The sequence below is a fragment of the Trichogramma pretiosum genome, unplaced genomic scaffold (genome assembly GCF_000599845.2).
Source record: "Trichogramma pretiosum strain Unisexual culture from Peru unplaced genomic scaffold, Tpre_2.0 scaffold66, whole genome shotgun sequence".
Lineage (NCBI taxonomy): Eukaryota > Metazoa > Arthropoda > Insecta > Hymenoptera > Trichogrammatidae > Trichogramma > Trichogramma pretiosum.
Window position 1 is genome coordinate 545,185 of NW_019640802.1, and position 15,978 is coordinate 561,162.

Here is a 15,978-nt window from a genome sequence, read left to right on the forward strand (position 1 = left end):
TAATACGAGATAATGTATAAGTATTACCCGTCACTTTTCTCATAATAATAACGAGATATACGAGTACGCTGCCGCTTATAACTATGAGAAAAAATACACACATACGTATGTGTATACATACGTGCTCACTTACCGGCTATATACGAGATCGTATGCGGATTAGTACTCATTATCTTGCCAAGCTTTCATAATTCAATCCTCGCGTGCGCACACACATGTGTGCTGCTGCAGCTGCTGCTATAATATACTTGGCGAGCTTTTACAATATAATTTATAAAATCTCAATTTTTTTCATTTCGCGTTCGACGTCGTAATAAAGCGCTTTTGTAATGAAACGCAGCCGATTGTAATTACAAAATATTACGGATAAATCAATCTCTCGTAGTCTCGCGTCCTTTCTTTCTCTATGCTGTTTATGAATGGAAGAGTGAAAAAAATCACGTTCAATTATCTCGGAGGGAAAACACGATTAACAGCCCTTTTTGATCCTGCTCTCGCCCGTGCAAAAAGGGATTTTTGCAAGCAACTTGACTACCCCCGTGTGTACACCGCGTTTATATAGCGCATGCGACCCTGCGTGCAGCCCACGTATATATACACAGATATATATATTGGGATATATACAAAGCATGTTCTCACCTCGGAGACTCATTAGAGCTGTAAATCAAAAATAACGAGATGACGGAGTTTGTGCCTCGCGCCGCGCTCACTACTCGGAGCTTGAAGAGAGAGAGAGAGAGAAGCACGAAATATTGGATTATCAAAAAATTGCTGCTGCTGCTGCGTCGAGATCGAGAAGAGCGTGCGGCCAATGCAGTGCTGATTTTTTCGTTTATTATTTGTTTGAAAATTGTAGAGACAGATAAAAAAAAGTAAAAAAAATTATTCGCTTAGGGTTTAGGTTGAAAATGAGAGAGATATTACGTTAAATTGTAAAATTTTAGAAAATACAGCTCACAAACATTAATAATGGCGTCATGACCATTTAAAATTTTTTTGAATGTATAAACAGTAATTGGCTTGTTTTTTTTTTGTGATTTACACATTTTTTAATTGGGTCAAAAAATTTAGACCAGATATTAAGATGATACTACTTCAAGCCTTCCACCGTTAGGTGGCGAGTACCTTTATCTGAAACTCTGTAAGTGGTAAAGTGAAATCTATGCTAACTAAATCTAAAGAATTGAAACTGAGACATATCAAGTATTTGACAAGATTACGTTTTTAGACTTTAAACATTGAGTCAACTGTGAAGATTCAAGTCGAACTCGAGGTTCAACCTGACGGTGTAGTGGGGTGTAGTGTAGTGGGGGGNTGTGGGGGGGGGGCTCTGCCTATGCCAGCTCACACGTAACTATAATTATGATGATTATCGCGCCTCTTAAAACAGAAACAATCTCTAATACGCTAGATTCACGCTTGAGGTCGTTCGTGTGTAAAATAGACATAATAAATGATTTGTGTAAGTCTCGATTGAAAAAAACGATAATTTTTTTTTTTTTCAATTCAATTGTTTTCATGAATTATAGTTTTTCTTTAATAAATTCGGAGTCATATCAGCTCCGAATTTTTCAGGGTCAAGATTACTCCGAATTTAGCCGAGCCGTAACTGCTCCGGATTTAACGTAACAGCGATTGCTCCGTTTTTTCGGAGTCGCGTTTGCTCCGAATTTTTCGGAGTCGCTATTTTTCGATTTTCTTTCGCCTTTTGGCTCCGATTTCCAAGTCTTCAGTAGTATAGTGGTCAGTATCCCCGCCTGTCACGCGGGAGACCGGGGTTCGATTCCCCGCTGGAGAGATTTTTTGCTTTTGTAAGCCATATTTTGAATAACGTCGTCAAAATCACTTACTTTTAGGTCTCGTTCTGTATTTTTTATAAAAAAGTTAATTTTTGACTCGTTCGAGGCAATAATCTCAACTATTTGTCAATCGTTTAGACCGTTGTCTCGCTTATTTTTACCACCAAATACAACGTCCAATGTACCAAGAATGGCTACAATATCAGCCAACATGTGACCTGGACCCATCTTTTGTAGAGCTGCTAAGTGAGCAAAACCTGGAGCCTTAATTTTACACCTATATGGCCTTGAACTGCCATCACTTACAAGGTAAACTCCGAATTCTCCCTTTGGAGCTTCAATAGCTGTATACGTAGAGCCAGGGGGTACTTGGTAACCTTGAGTAAACAATTTAAAGTGATGGATAAGGGCCTCCATGCTAGTTTTCATTTCCTGTCTCTTGGGTGGTGCAATCTTGGCATCGTCTGTTCTGATTTCACCGGTAGGCATCTGATTCGAACATTGCTCGATAATTCTCAATGACTGTCTCATTTCTTCGATGCGGCAAAGATATCTGTCATAACAATCTCCTTTGTGGCCAATTGGAACATCAAAGTCAACAAGATCGTAGGCATCATAAGGCTCTGCCTTTCTGATGTCCCACTTGATACCAGATCCTCTGACCATTACACCACTGAAACCATAATTCAGAGCGTCTTCTGCAGAAATCACACCGATATCTTTGGTTCTCTGAATCCAAATTCTGTTTTCAGACAACAGATCTTCTACTTCGTCGATTCTCTCTCCGCACGTGGAGGCCCAGTCGTAGATGTCGTCCATGAGACCAAGTGGCAGATCGAGTGCCACACCACCGGATCTTACATAAGCGGAGTGCATGCGAGCACCGCTGGCTCTCTCGTAGAACTCCATGAGCTTCTCGCGCTCCTCGAACAGCCAGAAGAAGAGCGTCAGGGCGCCGATGTCCAGGGCGGTCGCGCCGATACCCATGATGTGATTGAGAATGCGAGTGAGCTCGGCGTAGAGGGTGCAAATGTACTTGGCTCGTAGGGGCACCTCGATGTTCAGCAGCTTCTCAATGGCCATCGAGTAGCACTGCTCATTGCACATCATCGAGACGTAATCGAGTCGGTCGAAGTAGGGCAGCGCCTGGGTGTAGCTCTTGTACCTCGCCGTCGAGCTCGAGAATGAGACGCAGCACGCCATGAGCCGCGGGATGCTGGGGCCCGAAGTTGACCTTGATGTTCTTGATGGTCCTCTCCGAGGGCAGCTGCTCCTTGAGGTAGGGCTCGAACTTCCACTTGGGCAGATTGGGGTCGGGTATCCATGTCGGGCCCTTGAACTCCTCGAGATAGTCCTTGTCAGGGTACCATTTGTCAGCGTAGAGTCGCACGGAGCTCACCTGGACCGCCGACTGGGGCTGCTGGTGCAGCAGGTGATTTCTCACCGCGTGAGGGATGCGACCGAGATTTCGCAGTACCACTGCCACCATTTTTCGCACACGGTGTTGCGGACGGTGTGTCTCGATCCGTCTGCTGTTGCTGTTGCTGGATTCTCAACAACTCGCTGTACTTTGTTGTAGATTATGAACGTCAATTACAACATCACAAACACAAAATATCGATAAAGCGAACTTATACCCTCTCTGCAGAGCTGCTAATTGTCGCGGAAAGCAAAACAGATCCACGTCGTCTGCAGTGAAGTAAGACAGCTTTCGGTAGCCGAGTCTCGCGACACATGACGCTGAGCGTTACGAAAAGTCGAGCAACTTTTTAGTATCGTCTGCAGTTTATTGTGTTATTGTTATTATTATCATACGCGACGGCTGTAAAAATAAACGCGAGAGTCACAAAGTCGATTTCGATTCTCTCTTTTTTTCAATTACTCTCTCCTCACGCACGCAGCTGGTGGTGTCAATTTCGAACGCGTGCGATTGTTTATTTTGATATCATCATCGTCGTCGTCGTCGTGCGAGAGCCATATCGAGCGCGATACTATACATGTCATCCGTCATTGTCATTTATAACAACTTTTCAAAAAGATTATTAGAAGCAAGTATGTCAGTTTTGGACTCTACAGTAAGAATTAAACTTACCTATGTTTACCTATGAACCTATGATTTATACCTATGATGTTAATGAAATCAGAAACTTTTTTACAAGTACACAAGCAATTAAAAACTATTATTGAAGACATAAGATTATGAATAAACTCATAATTATAAATCGTAATTTGAATGTATGTAATTGGATTCAAGTACAAAAATGAAACTTTAGTACTTACGTTTCAAATGTATAAACATTGAAAACGATTCTAACAATAACCATTATGAGTTTTTTCAAGTCTACTGATAATATTCATAAAACTATAATAAAATTTTCATAAATAATTCTGAATTGAATGATAAGTGGATGACAGCACGCTAGTTAGCTATAGTATATGAAAAAAAACCGTAATTCTATAACTTTACTTGCCCGGCCGTCTAGATCGGAGCAATAGTCGCAAAGCGGAGAAAAGTCTGGAAAAATATTACCCTTGTGTATTTCGACAGATTATTGCCGTCTCTTTCCAATAGTGGTATCATCGAAATGCATAAGCGCAATACTTTTCCAACCCCACATGCACCGGACACGAGTAAAAAATTAAAATATGCCCCGCGCGAGCGCAGCTTCAATTTTATACAGTTATTAGAATAATTATGTGTTTCCAATTTTTTTGATATTCACTAATTTTTTTACCTTTGTTTCGAGCAGAAGCTTCAACGCTGTGCAACTCGTTTTCAAATTCAAATAATTTTTCTTCGGAACTCAGACTATATTTTGGTTGACTTTTGAATATAACACTTTATTTTAATTTAATTTTTTAATTTTCTTGACGCCCGGGGTGATTTATGTACAGTAATATCGCAACTTTCCGGTCAAAGTCATCGCCGAGTTCGGATCCCGACCTAGTGCGTCGAGCTGGCTACCCGGGACGATACTTGTGCAAAAACATCGCGACTTCCCGGAAACTGTCATCGCCGAGCCCGGATTTTGACCTAGTGCGCCGAGCGGGTTACGCGGAATGATATTTCCGCTGCAAAATCGCAGCTTCCTAGAGAAATATGCTCAGATCACCGCCTGATGCTCCGTGCGGTCATTCTGTAGGGTAATATTCTCGCGTAAAACCCGTAATTGCGTGGAGAAAGTCATTTTCGAGTTTCGAGTTCGACCTGGTGCCCCGACCGGGTTACCCAGGATAATTGCGAGAATCTTGATGTCGAGAGAAAAATCTACATGTATAGTTTAAAACTCATAGACATCAAATCGATGCGCAGCATCTATACATAGATACATTTAGCCTTATTAATCGATTAAATCGATGATATGAAGTTGGCCGGAAGACTACGTGAGACCGCGTGAGACCGTTTTTTTGTCGGGGATTTTTTCTTTTACGTCTGCCATAAATAATACTTGCCATTCGGAGCGCGGGAATATTAATTTTGCGTGAACTATTTTTGGATAAAATTTTTGGCTACAATTTTTAAGAACTTTATAAAAAAGTTTAGGAATTGCACTAGTTACAGTTTTGGGTGGTACCTATCTAGTTCTAATGTTCCTTTCATGGCCAAGAACTTATTCCCTAAAACTAGCCATAAAATATTGAACATTTCTACCAGACAGCAAATGAACTATTTATTGACGCCGTCTTCCACGCGTAATGTGTGCAATATATCTATTTATGGCATATTATATTTCTCGATTAGCGGTTAAATCGATGTTGTTTTTTTCAAAACTAATAAAATGAGTTACAACAAATTGGAAGATAATATCGGATCGCTTCCATTGAGTATCGATTAATTTACTCTTTCAAGACGCAGACAAGCAATTTATCCGACGTATTATCTCGCAAGGCGCGCGTAATACCACCCATAAGTATTTGTAATTGTTCAAAGTAAGATGGATGGGAAGCTGTGCTCGAAGAAAAGGAGAAAAAAACATCCAGTCCAAAAATGACGCATTGTTTACGAAGACATAACTCAATGCACTCGTCCGTAGTATACGAGCACCGGGACATATCGAACGGTTTTCGATAAAACGATATTACGATTCAATCGGGTACGTCGACCTTGCGAAATAATTCGTCAATCCAAACACGGCCTTTTTATGGCAATTAAATATTTTAACGGAAATACACGAGTGGGTGGCATCGTGAGAATAGTAATTCTGTTTATTGCTTTTCTAAAAAAAAAGGAAAAAAGCCATCAAAAGTTTATCATTTAGCCTCGTGGATAGATATAATCTAGATCGAAAGGAATAAATCGATATAAAAAAGCACGTCGCACGTGGATACGGCGTGACACATTATAATACAGCAAAATCTCGACATCTCCGATCGCAGCTGCCTCGTAATGGAGATTAAACTCTTAATGACGAGGCTGTCCAAAGCAATAAGTTATTGAAATAGAGCTGCAAAAGCCACCGTACCGATGATTGAATTTACATAAAGCCGGAGATATTTAGACGTACGGATCGATTAAAATATACGTTTATAATATTTATAACGTACACACGTGCAAACATGATCGTCGAGCTAGTTTATAACTGCAACGTCTGTATCTTGCGTCACGTACACTTTTCGCGCGCGAATTTAATTAAGTTCGCTGCCACCCGCTCGTCTATAAAATTTTATTTCATTATATTATATGGCTCTCGTGTGTTCTACGAAAATTGATCACTCGCGGCACAACAGCACAAAAAAAAGGAAGTTCGACCTCTGGGTCGATCGCGCTCCGAAAATTCGTCTATTGCTCAATTCCAGCAGGCTAGCAGCGAGCCATAATATTCTAAAAAGTAGTACTGGCACTATATACACGAGAGGGAATGCGCCGACCGTGTAAAAGATAATGCTCACGCGATAAGCCTCGGCATATATACCGAGAGTAGAGGCACGAACACATTCGACGGCAATAGTAGGCGCGCGCGCGGCCACTTATGTAAATTGATAATGCTGGTAACGCGCAAAAAATGCATTAATTTAGTACCTTTGATGATATCGAAATAGCCGCTCGCGCGACGTAGGACTGATTTTTTTTTTCTCTCAAAAATTAGGTAACCCCCAATGAGCACGTGCAGCGCAACGAAAATGTATCCTGTGCGACAGAATTAAAAAAAAGATAATAATAATAAAAGCAAAAAAGGCCCAGTCGTTGATTTATTTAAGTTAAACTCCCCGAGCTCTGAGCTCAGCTGCGACGACTATAGGCTTTACTACGACACACACACACGTATGCACACATCGATTCGATGTCTTATAGTGTGGTAATAGCGCAAATCGCGTAACTATATGAGCTTCGTAATTGCGATTAAATTACAAGCCATATAGTAATTATACATCTCTGTATATGTACACAAACGTGTATATACCATAGAAGCGACCGATCGTGCAAACAACTCTACTTTATGATCGCTTCTTTTATGCCGCGCGATGTCATATCGATGACTTTTTACGCTTTCTAATGTTTGTGAAATGCCGTGCGCGCGTTTCGTTAGTGTAGCGTATATATATGTGCATATGACGACTCGACCTGACATTATGGGCGCTATCGCGTTCGAAAAATATAGGCCCAATATATTAGGTTCGTTGTATATGACTGATCCTTCGTGAAATCGATTAAGATAAAAAATATCATTTTTAATTGACGTAATAAATATATTATGATTTGAAAATTTTTATGGTCGGTGCAGTAAGCTTGATTGATTTTCACTGTTTTCAAAACATGTTCAAATTTATTATTATGTAAATGGGTAATCAATAAAAATAATATAGCCTTCGAGTCAGCTAAAAAATGAAACATAAACTTTATTCAAACATACATGTGAATACCAAAATGAAAACTTACAGCATGTTTACTGACCATTAGAAGCAATCGTTTAGCATTGATTGTCAAGAAAATTACTATGCTAGGCATATCAATACATTTATTTTGGTACTGTAAGCCCATTTATTACTTTCAATTAGTTTTGATGCAATTTACATAATTTTCAAAAAAACTTTGAATACTCTATCAAATTTCACATTTATAACGATAAAAGAATTACATAAATACTTGAAAATTTGATTGATATTCAAATTTTTCGTGTCTACTTATACTATAGAATTATACGTAATTAGTTGCCAATGAATTAACTCTGTACTACGATTAACGCGATACAGTCCGTATGTACATATGCACGAAGCCGATAAGAGCTATGCAGTGAAAGCATAACGTGTACACAGGCACACACACACGCAGCTAAGACTGCTGCCACCACACGTAAGTTTCGCCAAGCAGTGTATCGGTTTCTTTCGACAGACCGGTGCAATCGAAAGTAAAAGTATGAGTGTAGGCTCTGTTGTTCCTTGCGCTATTGCCGCGGCTATCTGTGCGCTGAATCGACATATATTCGATGCCGTTGCGAGAAACAGCAAGTCCGAGTATCTTCCGCGCGTTCAATTGGCAACGTAAGATTTGCGCATCTAAATCATCTTCGAGTCTAGTTCCTGCACAAATTTTAAGTTTACCGGAATTACTTTCAAACGAAAATTTTCTTGTCGAGATTTTTCAATTAGTCTTCCGACAACATATACACTAGATCGTACAGATAAACATCGCACATTTTTGACACAATTAAAAATATACATTTTATACATTTACATTAAGCTACCGACTGATGCGCCACATCGACGTGGGCTTTGAGATTTTTTTTCTGTCCAAATACTTTTCCGCACTTATCACAAGAGTAAGTAGTTTTATTATGCACAGACTTTATGTGCCTTTTGAATGAGACCTTATAAATGAATGTCATTCCACACGTATCACAAGCATGTGTGATTTTACTATGAACCGAATCGACGTGAGATTTGAGAGTACACTTTTGGATGAAAGTCTTTTGGCACATATTGCATGCATATATGATTTCATGATGCTCCGAATCGATATGTTTTTTTAGTTCAATCTTCCACGAAAACTTTTTACCGCATGTATTACATGCATGTGTGACACCATTATGTACCCAATCGGTGTGGATTTTGAGATAACATTTTTGCTTGAATGTCTTCTTGCATATATTACACGTATGTGCGATACCACGGTGAGCCTTATCGATGTGATTTTTTAGTTCAATCTTCCACGAAAACTTTTTACCGCATGTATCGCATGCATGTCTGACACCATTATGTATTGAATCGATGTGGATTTTGAGATTATTCTTAGTTGAGTATTTCTTTTCGCATATTTTACATGCGTAGGTAACATTATTATGCACCTCATCGATGTGATTCTTGAGACTATCTTTTCTTGTGAATTTTTTTTGGCATACATCGCATGCATGTGTAATTTTATTATGCACCTCATCGATGTGGGTTTTGAGACTATACTTTGTTGTGAATGTCTTTTGGCATACATCGCATGCATGTGTAATTTTATTATGTGAATTTTGAGAGGCACTTGTCGAGCAAAAGACTTTCCACAAATATCACATGCATGTCTGACACGATTGTGTATGGAATCGATGTGGATTTTGAGATTACAGCGTTTGGTAAATATCTTTCCACATATATTACATGAAGGTTTGATACCATTATGCATCGCAACGATGTGGTTTTTGAGTTTCTGCTTATGGTTGAACTTTTTTGTAACTTTTTCCTTTTTCTCGTTCAGCTCACAATTAGTACTCAAGTTCATTTCTTTTTTCACTCTGCTCACAGATTGATAGTCGTTATTAATTTTCATAGCTGAATTTTCAGACAAATTTTCAATTTTCGTAATTGCTAATAAATCCATGTCAACCTTCATGTCTTTACATTCAAACTCGATCTTAACGTCGTCGAGTTTACTTTCTTGATTTTCGTTACATTGAAGTGTCTGCCATAAAATATCAAGTAATATAAAAGTTTTCATAAACGATATTTACTATATAAATCGCACAAAATTTGTTAACTCTTACCGAATGTGAAAATTTGACCTTGGGCGACTTGTCAATTATATTGTAGTCATTTTCGATGGGCCATGTTTCAATTGGTTCCTTTTTGATTCTGAAACAACCCCGAATAAATTAAGTATTATGAAGAAATATTTTTATACTTTCATTTTCACGTCAAAAATCACCTAACAGACGAGTCAAATAAACCACTAGAGTCCATCTTTCTCATTTCGAGTCTCACGAACGATTAATCTTTCTGTAATAATGTTACACGTCGAACCAACTAAATTTAGTTAAATAATATTTACAAATCTTAATTTGAAAATTTGAGCGAACAAATGTAAACATAATAATGTACCTAACGAAGAATTATCATTTTTCTATCAATGATATTTTTTTACGTAAAATTTAAAATTAAAAAAAAACATACCACTGAGCAAAAATTTGCTTCGAAAGAAAACGAAAATATTTAAAACTGTTTAGGAGATCTCATTGCCGATTTTTAAAAAGCACTTTGAAATATTGAAATATTTTTAAAATTTATTGAAGAAAGCATTTTTTTATTTTTAATCGTTTGACTCAACAAAAAATTCTTTTTTGATAGTTTTAAATTTATTTTCATTGATTCAAAATGATTAATCTTTTCTTTAGGAGATATTTTTGATTTTCAGCTGCATTACACGGAATTTCCTAGCAATGTTTTTTACGACAAATCTGTCTGAAAGAGTCAATGAAATCACCCAGAGCTGTTCATTCAATAATTCCCACCCACATGGCATCCGATGAAACAGCATCCAAAACTCGTAAATTTTTGAGATTGCATAAATTCGACGATCGGTTGCGAATGGCCGAAAAATTCGTGGATATATCTAGGCGCATAATACCGCGACCACAACGCATATAAGCGCCGCGTATCTCTTCATTTCGCTTGTCCCCGAAGTAATCCGTGTCAACGCGTATGCACGTCACAAACCCGCGGCTTGTCGCATTTGCTGCTCTTTTTTCTTCATTTTCGGCCTTGCCGCGTCCCATCGTCGTACGTATACGTGCTGTGCGGGGCTTTTATCTGGTAACGCGCGGTGCGTCGTTTTGATTAAATACTCGCGACAAGTCGAGCGCAAGAGGGCACCGATATATCTTATATTTTGGTAAATTATTTTGAATGTAGTGTAGATATTTTACTACCACCTGATATGCGTCAATGACTAATTGAATTTTAAACCTAATTTCACTTGTGGAATGCCAGTGATTGACGTATTTGAGTGAAACCAGAGATGTATTTCTTTTTTGCATGGATATTTCTCCGCGCATATGCAGCAGGTATGAGTTAGCCTGGATAAATGCCATTACAATTTCAGTGTAGTTTTAATGATACTCAAGTCCCTCTGTGGATTGCACCACATAATTGCGCGAAGCAAGTCGACGGTAGAAGGAGTAAAATCGTGAGATCACCTCACTAATGTACGAGTTATAGTTAGCATAGTCGCTGGCGAGGAGCTACATTCCTGAGTTAGTGTTTACAAATTTATGAAATCAAGATGTAGTGTTGATTACTCGAAGTGTATAACCTCAAATCTTTTCTTGATACTGATTGGGAAAATTCACAGTGATCACATTTCAAGCGAGTGCTGGAAAACGGCGGAGACATTGTTAGGTATGATTTTTTTCTGCATTTCATATTTTTTTTTTAGCGGTTGTTTCATCAAATTTCGTTATTCTCCAGGGTGAAAGAAGAACCGGACGATACATTGCCCGATGCAGGGGAACATCATATTTTCGATTCGCTAAACTCTTGCGAAACAAAAAACAATGAAGTATTGCCGTTCTCTGGATTATCAGTGAGTTCAATGATTTGAATTGTGTCCTATTCTTACACCATCAAAAACTATTGCATAATTTCAATTTCAGGCAAATCACACGAATGAGGTTATGGCGTTACAAGAAAAATTAGATGAAAAAATAAACATAGATTTTGAGTGCAAATATGTTATACCAAAATTAGAATCTTCATCAACAGTCGTCTGTAAACCCGAATATAAAAGTTACCTACCTATTGTGAAAGTAGAAAAAGAACTTCAGGCTAATCATTTAAATCACAAGGATCTTATAATTTTGATAAAAAAAGAGTTCGATTATGATAATAAGTGTATCAATCGCGACTAACATCCATCCGAGCTTGATTCATTTCACACAATACCGAAGAAAAAAAAATTCTCCACGCATATATAAGCTTACTAGGGGGGCTCCGCCCCCCTGCTCGCTCCGCTCGCCAACCCCCCGATTAAGTTTAACACTTGAATAAAAAAATAATGATATTTTTAGTAATAAAACGGTCAAGTATTTTATTGATGAAAAATTTAAAAAAAATAGTCTGTAGGAAAATACATTTTTGGCTATATTTATCTAGTCCGGGAGCGGCGGGCTACCTTCCCGTAGAAAACTGTAGGTGAATGGTTAAAATAAGGTGTTATCGATCAATTTTGACGCACGAATTTGGTGGTTAATTTTAGCTCTGAGTGGTACCATATCGTCAAAAATCCATTTGTTTAATTAAATTACCAAAATGGTCGAATATGGATCTTTTAACATCATGTTCGTGTTCTACCAAAAATTTTTTGAGAAAAATGTTCCTTGTGATTTTTCTCTAAAATGCATATTTATCGAGTTATAAGCCAATGAAAATGAGAAAAACGCTAATTTCGTGGTATTCGATTGCGTGTAATAACATGAAAAACAATATTTTCGATGATGTGAGTGCTTTTTATTATTCTTCGGACATCTCTATGCAAAGTCTTGTAGTTTTTTTTTCAAGATTTCTAAGGATTACCTAACGATAAATATGCATTTTAGAGAAAAATCACAAGGGACATTTTTTTCTTAAAAATTTTCTTAGAATACGAATATGATGTTTAAAAATCCATATTCGACCATTTTAGTAATTTTTTTAAACAAATGGGTTTTTAACCACATGGTACCACTTGCAGCCAACATTAATTACCAAATTTGGGTTCAGCGAGTCAAAATCCATCGATAACACCTTATTCTAATCATTTACCTATAGTGTCTTACGGGAAGGTAGCCCGCTCCTGGACTGATCGTATCACGACACGATTTTTTTTTGATTTCTTGGAAATTTTTTGTTGTTTATTATAAAAGTACCTATGTATAAAAGTACCTTTGTATTATTATACGTGATATACGTTATTGTTATAAAAATACCTGTCACATATCCGGTGGATTTACGGTGGAGCAGTGGAGGAGCAGTGGGGGAGCAGTGGGAGAGCAGTGGGAGAGCAGTGGGGGAGCAGTGGGGAGCAGTGGGGAGCAGTGGAATTTTTGGGGAGCAGTAATAATTTATACGGGGAAAAACACCAAAAATCATGTAAAAATCACGTGAATTTCACATTTTTGAAAAAATTGTGGGGGAGCAGGTGGAAATTTTGGGGAGCAAGCGAACCACATCCCCTCTACTATATAGTTATAAAGAAAGATATTCAAATTGACGTTGGGACACAATACTTGTCTGGTTGCCGAGTTAAAATGTATTCATAACTCGGTTTAAGCGCGCGCGCTGCTTGATTACAACGATGTTTCGAACAACATCGCGCGCAGCGAGTAATGGACGCGACGAAACTTTTATGCTCATCGTGATTTAATAGTGATGAAACTCGAATTACACCGCGCAATATCCATGCCAAAAATTATAAAATACAAAAAGCTCGCCTGGATGAGAAGGAGGAAAAATGAGAACAAAGCACGTGCTTGCGACGCGCTTCGTATCCCACCACAGCAGCAGCAGCTAAGCAGCAGCGTTATATTTTTCACAGAGAGAGAGAGAGAACTGCAGCCAGCTTCGCGCCTGCGCCGGGTTATTTCGGCGAAACGGCACACGTGCTTCGTTCGCTCTCGCCGTATAAAGTGCATCTCTGTATATCGCGTGTATACGTGTATAAAGCCGCATCAGCGCGCGACGATGTCTATATATATACGTATATATATAAGTCTGGCTTATACTGGTTGGCACAGCAGCAGCAGCAGGGGGTTGATGGCGCGAAGCGCGCGCGCGCACAAAGCTCGAAGCGAGCGTCGCTTCGTCGGAGGCATCGCAGTAGTTGCACGCTGGCCGCTGCCACGACAGGTTTAATGTATACACACACTTTCAACCCCACCATTTTTCAGTGAGGCTTTCGGAAAAAAGAAAGAAAGAAAATAAGAGGAGTAGCCGAGCGGAAGAAGGCCGAGGCAGCGGAGTCGACGGAGACGCCAGTACGTAATACCGATTTCATACCGATCTACCGATTGCCAAAATACGAACGGATCACCACCTGCGCACACGCTCACACATCACGCAGCTTTGAGGTTATGGCGACCGGTATCGAAGCTCGTCCTTCAATATCAAGACTCATGGATGCTGCCCTCTAGTTCGGTTAGTATCTCACTGATAATAGTAGAATAAACGATCCCCATTTCAAATTCATTCTCTTTTTAAACGCCTAATTTTACAAATCTTTTTTTTTTTATTTTTTCTAAAGCTTTAAGCGAGATTTAAGCGCGCGGCAGTCGGGGGTGGTGAAGGTGCAAAATTGTAAATAACCTAGCGTAGATTAGGAGATAATTGCTTACGAGCAAAGCGCCGCGCGGCTGGCTGAGCTTAAAACCAGACGACGACGACGACGACGAAGGTGAAAATTTATCCAAGCTCATGAAAGAGATTAAGCGCTGGGGCTGCTCTTGACCCGATGGATCTATTAGAAATACCTTAGTCGCTTCGTCGAAATCTGCCTTGTTTCTTTTTTTTTCTTTTCTACTTTACTCTTCTGATGTGCGTGTTAATCTCGTTGACCTGATACCTATTATTGCACTCGAAATAAAAGTCTCGCGCGCGCAAGCACAGACCTTGTGTGTGTGTGTCTGTTGGCTGTAATATAAATACGAGAGAAAAAGAGACGGAGGTATTGATAGCGTAAGGAAAGAAAATAAAGGGTTCAAAATAACTTCGTGCAGTATCAGTTCCAAACAACGAAGCGAGCAGAGAGTTCACAATAAAAAGAGGGTTGAAGAGAGAGCTTATAGCGCCGGGGCCGATGAACGCGCGCGCGCGCACAGCCGAGAGAGGGAATTTCGACGATTTTTTGCTTTTTTACTGTCTTTTTTTTTGCTATTCTGCTCGTTGACCGTCGTCGAGCGAGTATCTATAGGTTTATTAAACAAACTCGTTGGCCCTCGGATGAGAGCGCGCGCGGCAGGAATGAGCCAAGGTAAGAGGCGCCTGCCGCGCTGCAGCGAGCTGATGAAGAAAAATGAAAAATTTCTTACCGGCTAATTGCAAATTACGTAAGATAAAAGAGTTTTGAGCCGTTGGGCGCGCGAAACAATAACAAGAAGAAGAAGAAGAAAAAAAGTACGTATAAAACTGCACCGGGGCTACTGCGTGACGACGAGGTGGCGGTGGTGGTAGCTCGGCGCGACATTAACCATCAGCGGTAGCAAATTATCTCTTCTCCTCTAACGCGCGGCTCGAGAGAGAGAGAGAGACGTTTTATATATATAATATACCTGTGCATAAATCGGGAGAAAATTTTTACCCTCATTATTTCATGGCTAAGCTCTTCTTCTTATATACACGTATAATACACGCGTTCGCGAAGAGAAGACTACACCTATATATACATGTACGTGTGTGTAGGTGTATGTGTGTAATAGCTAGAGATAAAACATTTTTTTCCAAGGGAGTTGGCGATTTGAAAAGGCCTTGCGCTGGCTCTCTGGCGCGGTGCACAGGTTAATTGAGCTCGTACATAACTGAAACCCGGAGCATACACGCATACGACGACGACGACGACGACGACGACGGTGACTATATGACGCGCGAGCTTGTGCGGGGAGGGTCGATGACTCTCGCTCGCTCTCGTTTTTTTCTCTCTCCACTACCTCTTCCGCAGTGCAGTGAAGGCAGCAGCAGCAGGCACGGCACACACTTCACCTTTTCATCAAGCGTAAAGATGTATCAAGAAGCTTCGAGCTGTGCATCATCGCCCTTTTTCCTCTCTCTCTGTCTCGATTCCCGTCCGGCTTATACCTTGAATATACTCCGTATAGTATAGTATATGTAATACTTATGATTGATAAAAATTTGATTTTCATGCGCAAAAGTTTTCTATGACCCAGATCTATCCCGGCTATCCTCTCCATCCCTATATACAGTATCGCCGCCGCCGCCGCTGCTGCTGCACATTAAG

The 15,978-nt window shown here is 39.6% G+C and overlaps 2 protein-coding genes, 1 long non-coding RNA gene, 1 other non-coding gene and 1 pseudogene across 10 annotated transcripts in view; 3 read left to right on the forward strand and 2 right to left on the reverse strand.

Moving 5' to 3' along the window:
• The first annotated feature begins 1,726 nt into the window (after positions 1–1,726).
• Trnad-guc lies at positions 1,727–1,798 on the forward strand. The gene has a single exon. It is a non-coding gene; the product is annotated as a tRNA-Asp (tRNA).
• Positions 1,799–1,925: 127 nt separating this feature from the next.
• Positions 1,926–3,288, reverse strand: LOC106657201 (annotated as a pseudogene).
• A 4,575-nt stretch (positions 3,289–7,863) lies between these two features.
• On the reverse strand, positions 7,864–9,968 carry LOC106657200 (zinc finger protein 569-like). Its single transcript, XM_023459072.1, has 3 exons — positions 9,925–9,968; positions 9,764–9,851; positions 7,864–9,681 (listed from the first exon to the last, which is right to left on the reverse strand). Exons 1-3 carry the CDS (start codon positions 9,966–9,968, stop codon positions 8,932–8,934), a joined length of 882 nt encoding a protein of 293 aa, XP_023314840.1. The 3' UTR covers positions 7,864–8,931.
• A 1,320-nt stretch (positions 9,969–11,288) lies between these two features.
• Positions 11,289–11,826, forward strand: LOC111693734. Its single transcript, XR_002763471.1, has 3 exons — positions 11,289–11,393; positions 11,463–11,577; positions 11,648–11,826. It is a non-coding gene; the product is annotated as an uncharacterized LOC111693734 (long non-coding RNA).
• A 2,052-nt stretch (positions 11,827–13,878) lies between these two features.
• Positions 13,879–15,978, forward strand: part of LOC106657258 (glutamate receptor ionotropic, kainate 2-like) — a 50,195-nt gene continuing 48,095 nt past the window's right edge. For all 7 annotated transcript variants that reach the window (XM_023459198.1, XM_023459202.1, XM_014378658.2 and 4 more), the window contains exon 1: positions 13,879–14,165. The gene's annotated coding sequence lies outside the window, so the exon portion shown is untranslated. The remainder of the gene's footprint in view (positions 14,166–15,978) is intronic.

Coding starts and splice junctions, on each gene's coding strand:
- LOC106657200 (XM_023459072.1), bottom strand. CDS start 9,968: ATGAGAAAGATGGACTCTAGTGGTTTATTTGACTCGTCTGTTAG. Junction 9,852..9,924: donor TTATTTGACTCGTCTGTTAG/GTGATTTTTGAC, acceptor GGGTTGTTTCAG/AATCAAAAAGGAACCAATTG. Junction 9,682..9,763: donor AGGTCAAATTTTCACATTCG/GTAAGAGTTAAC, acceptor ATTTTATGGCAG/ACACTTCAATGTAACGAAAA.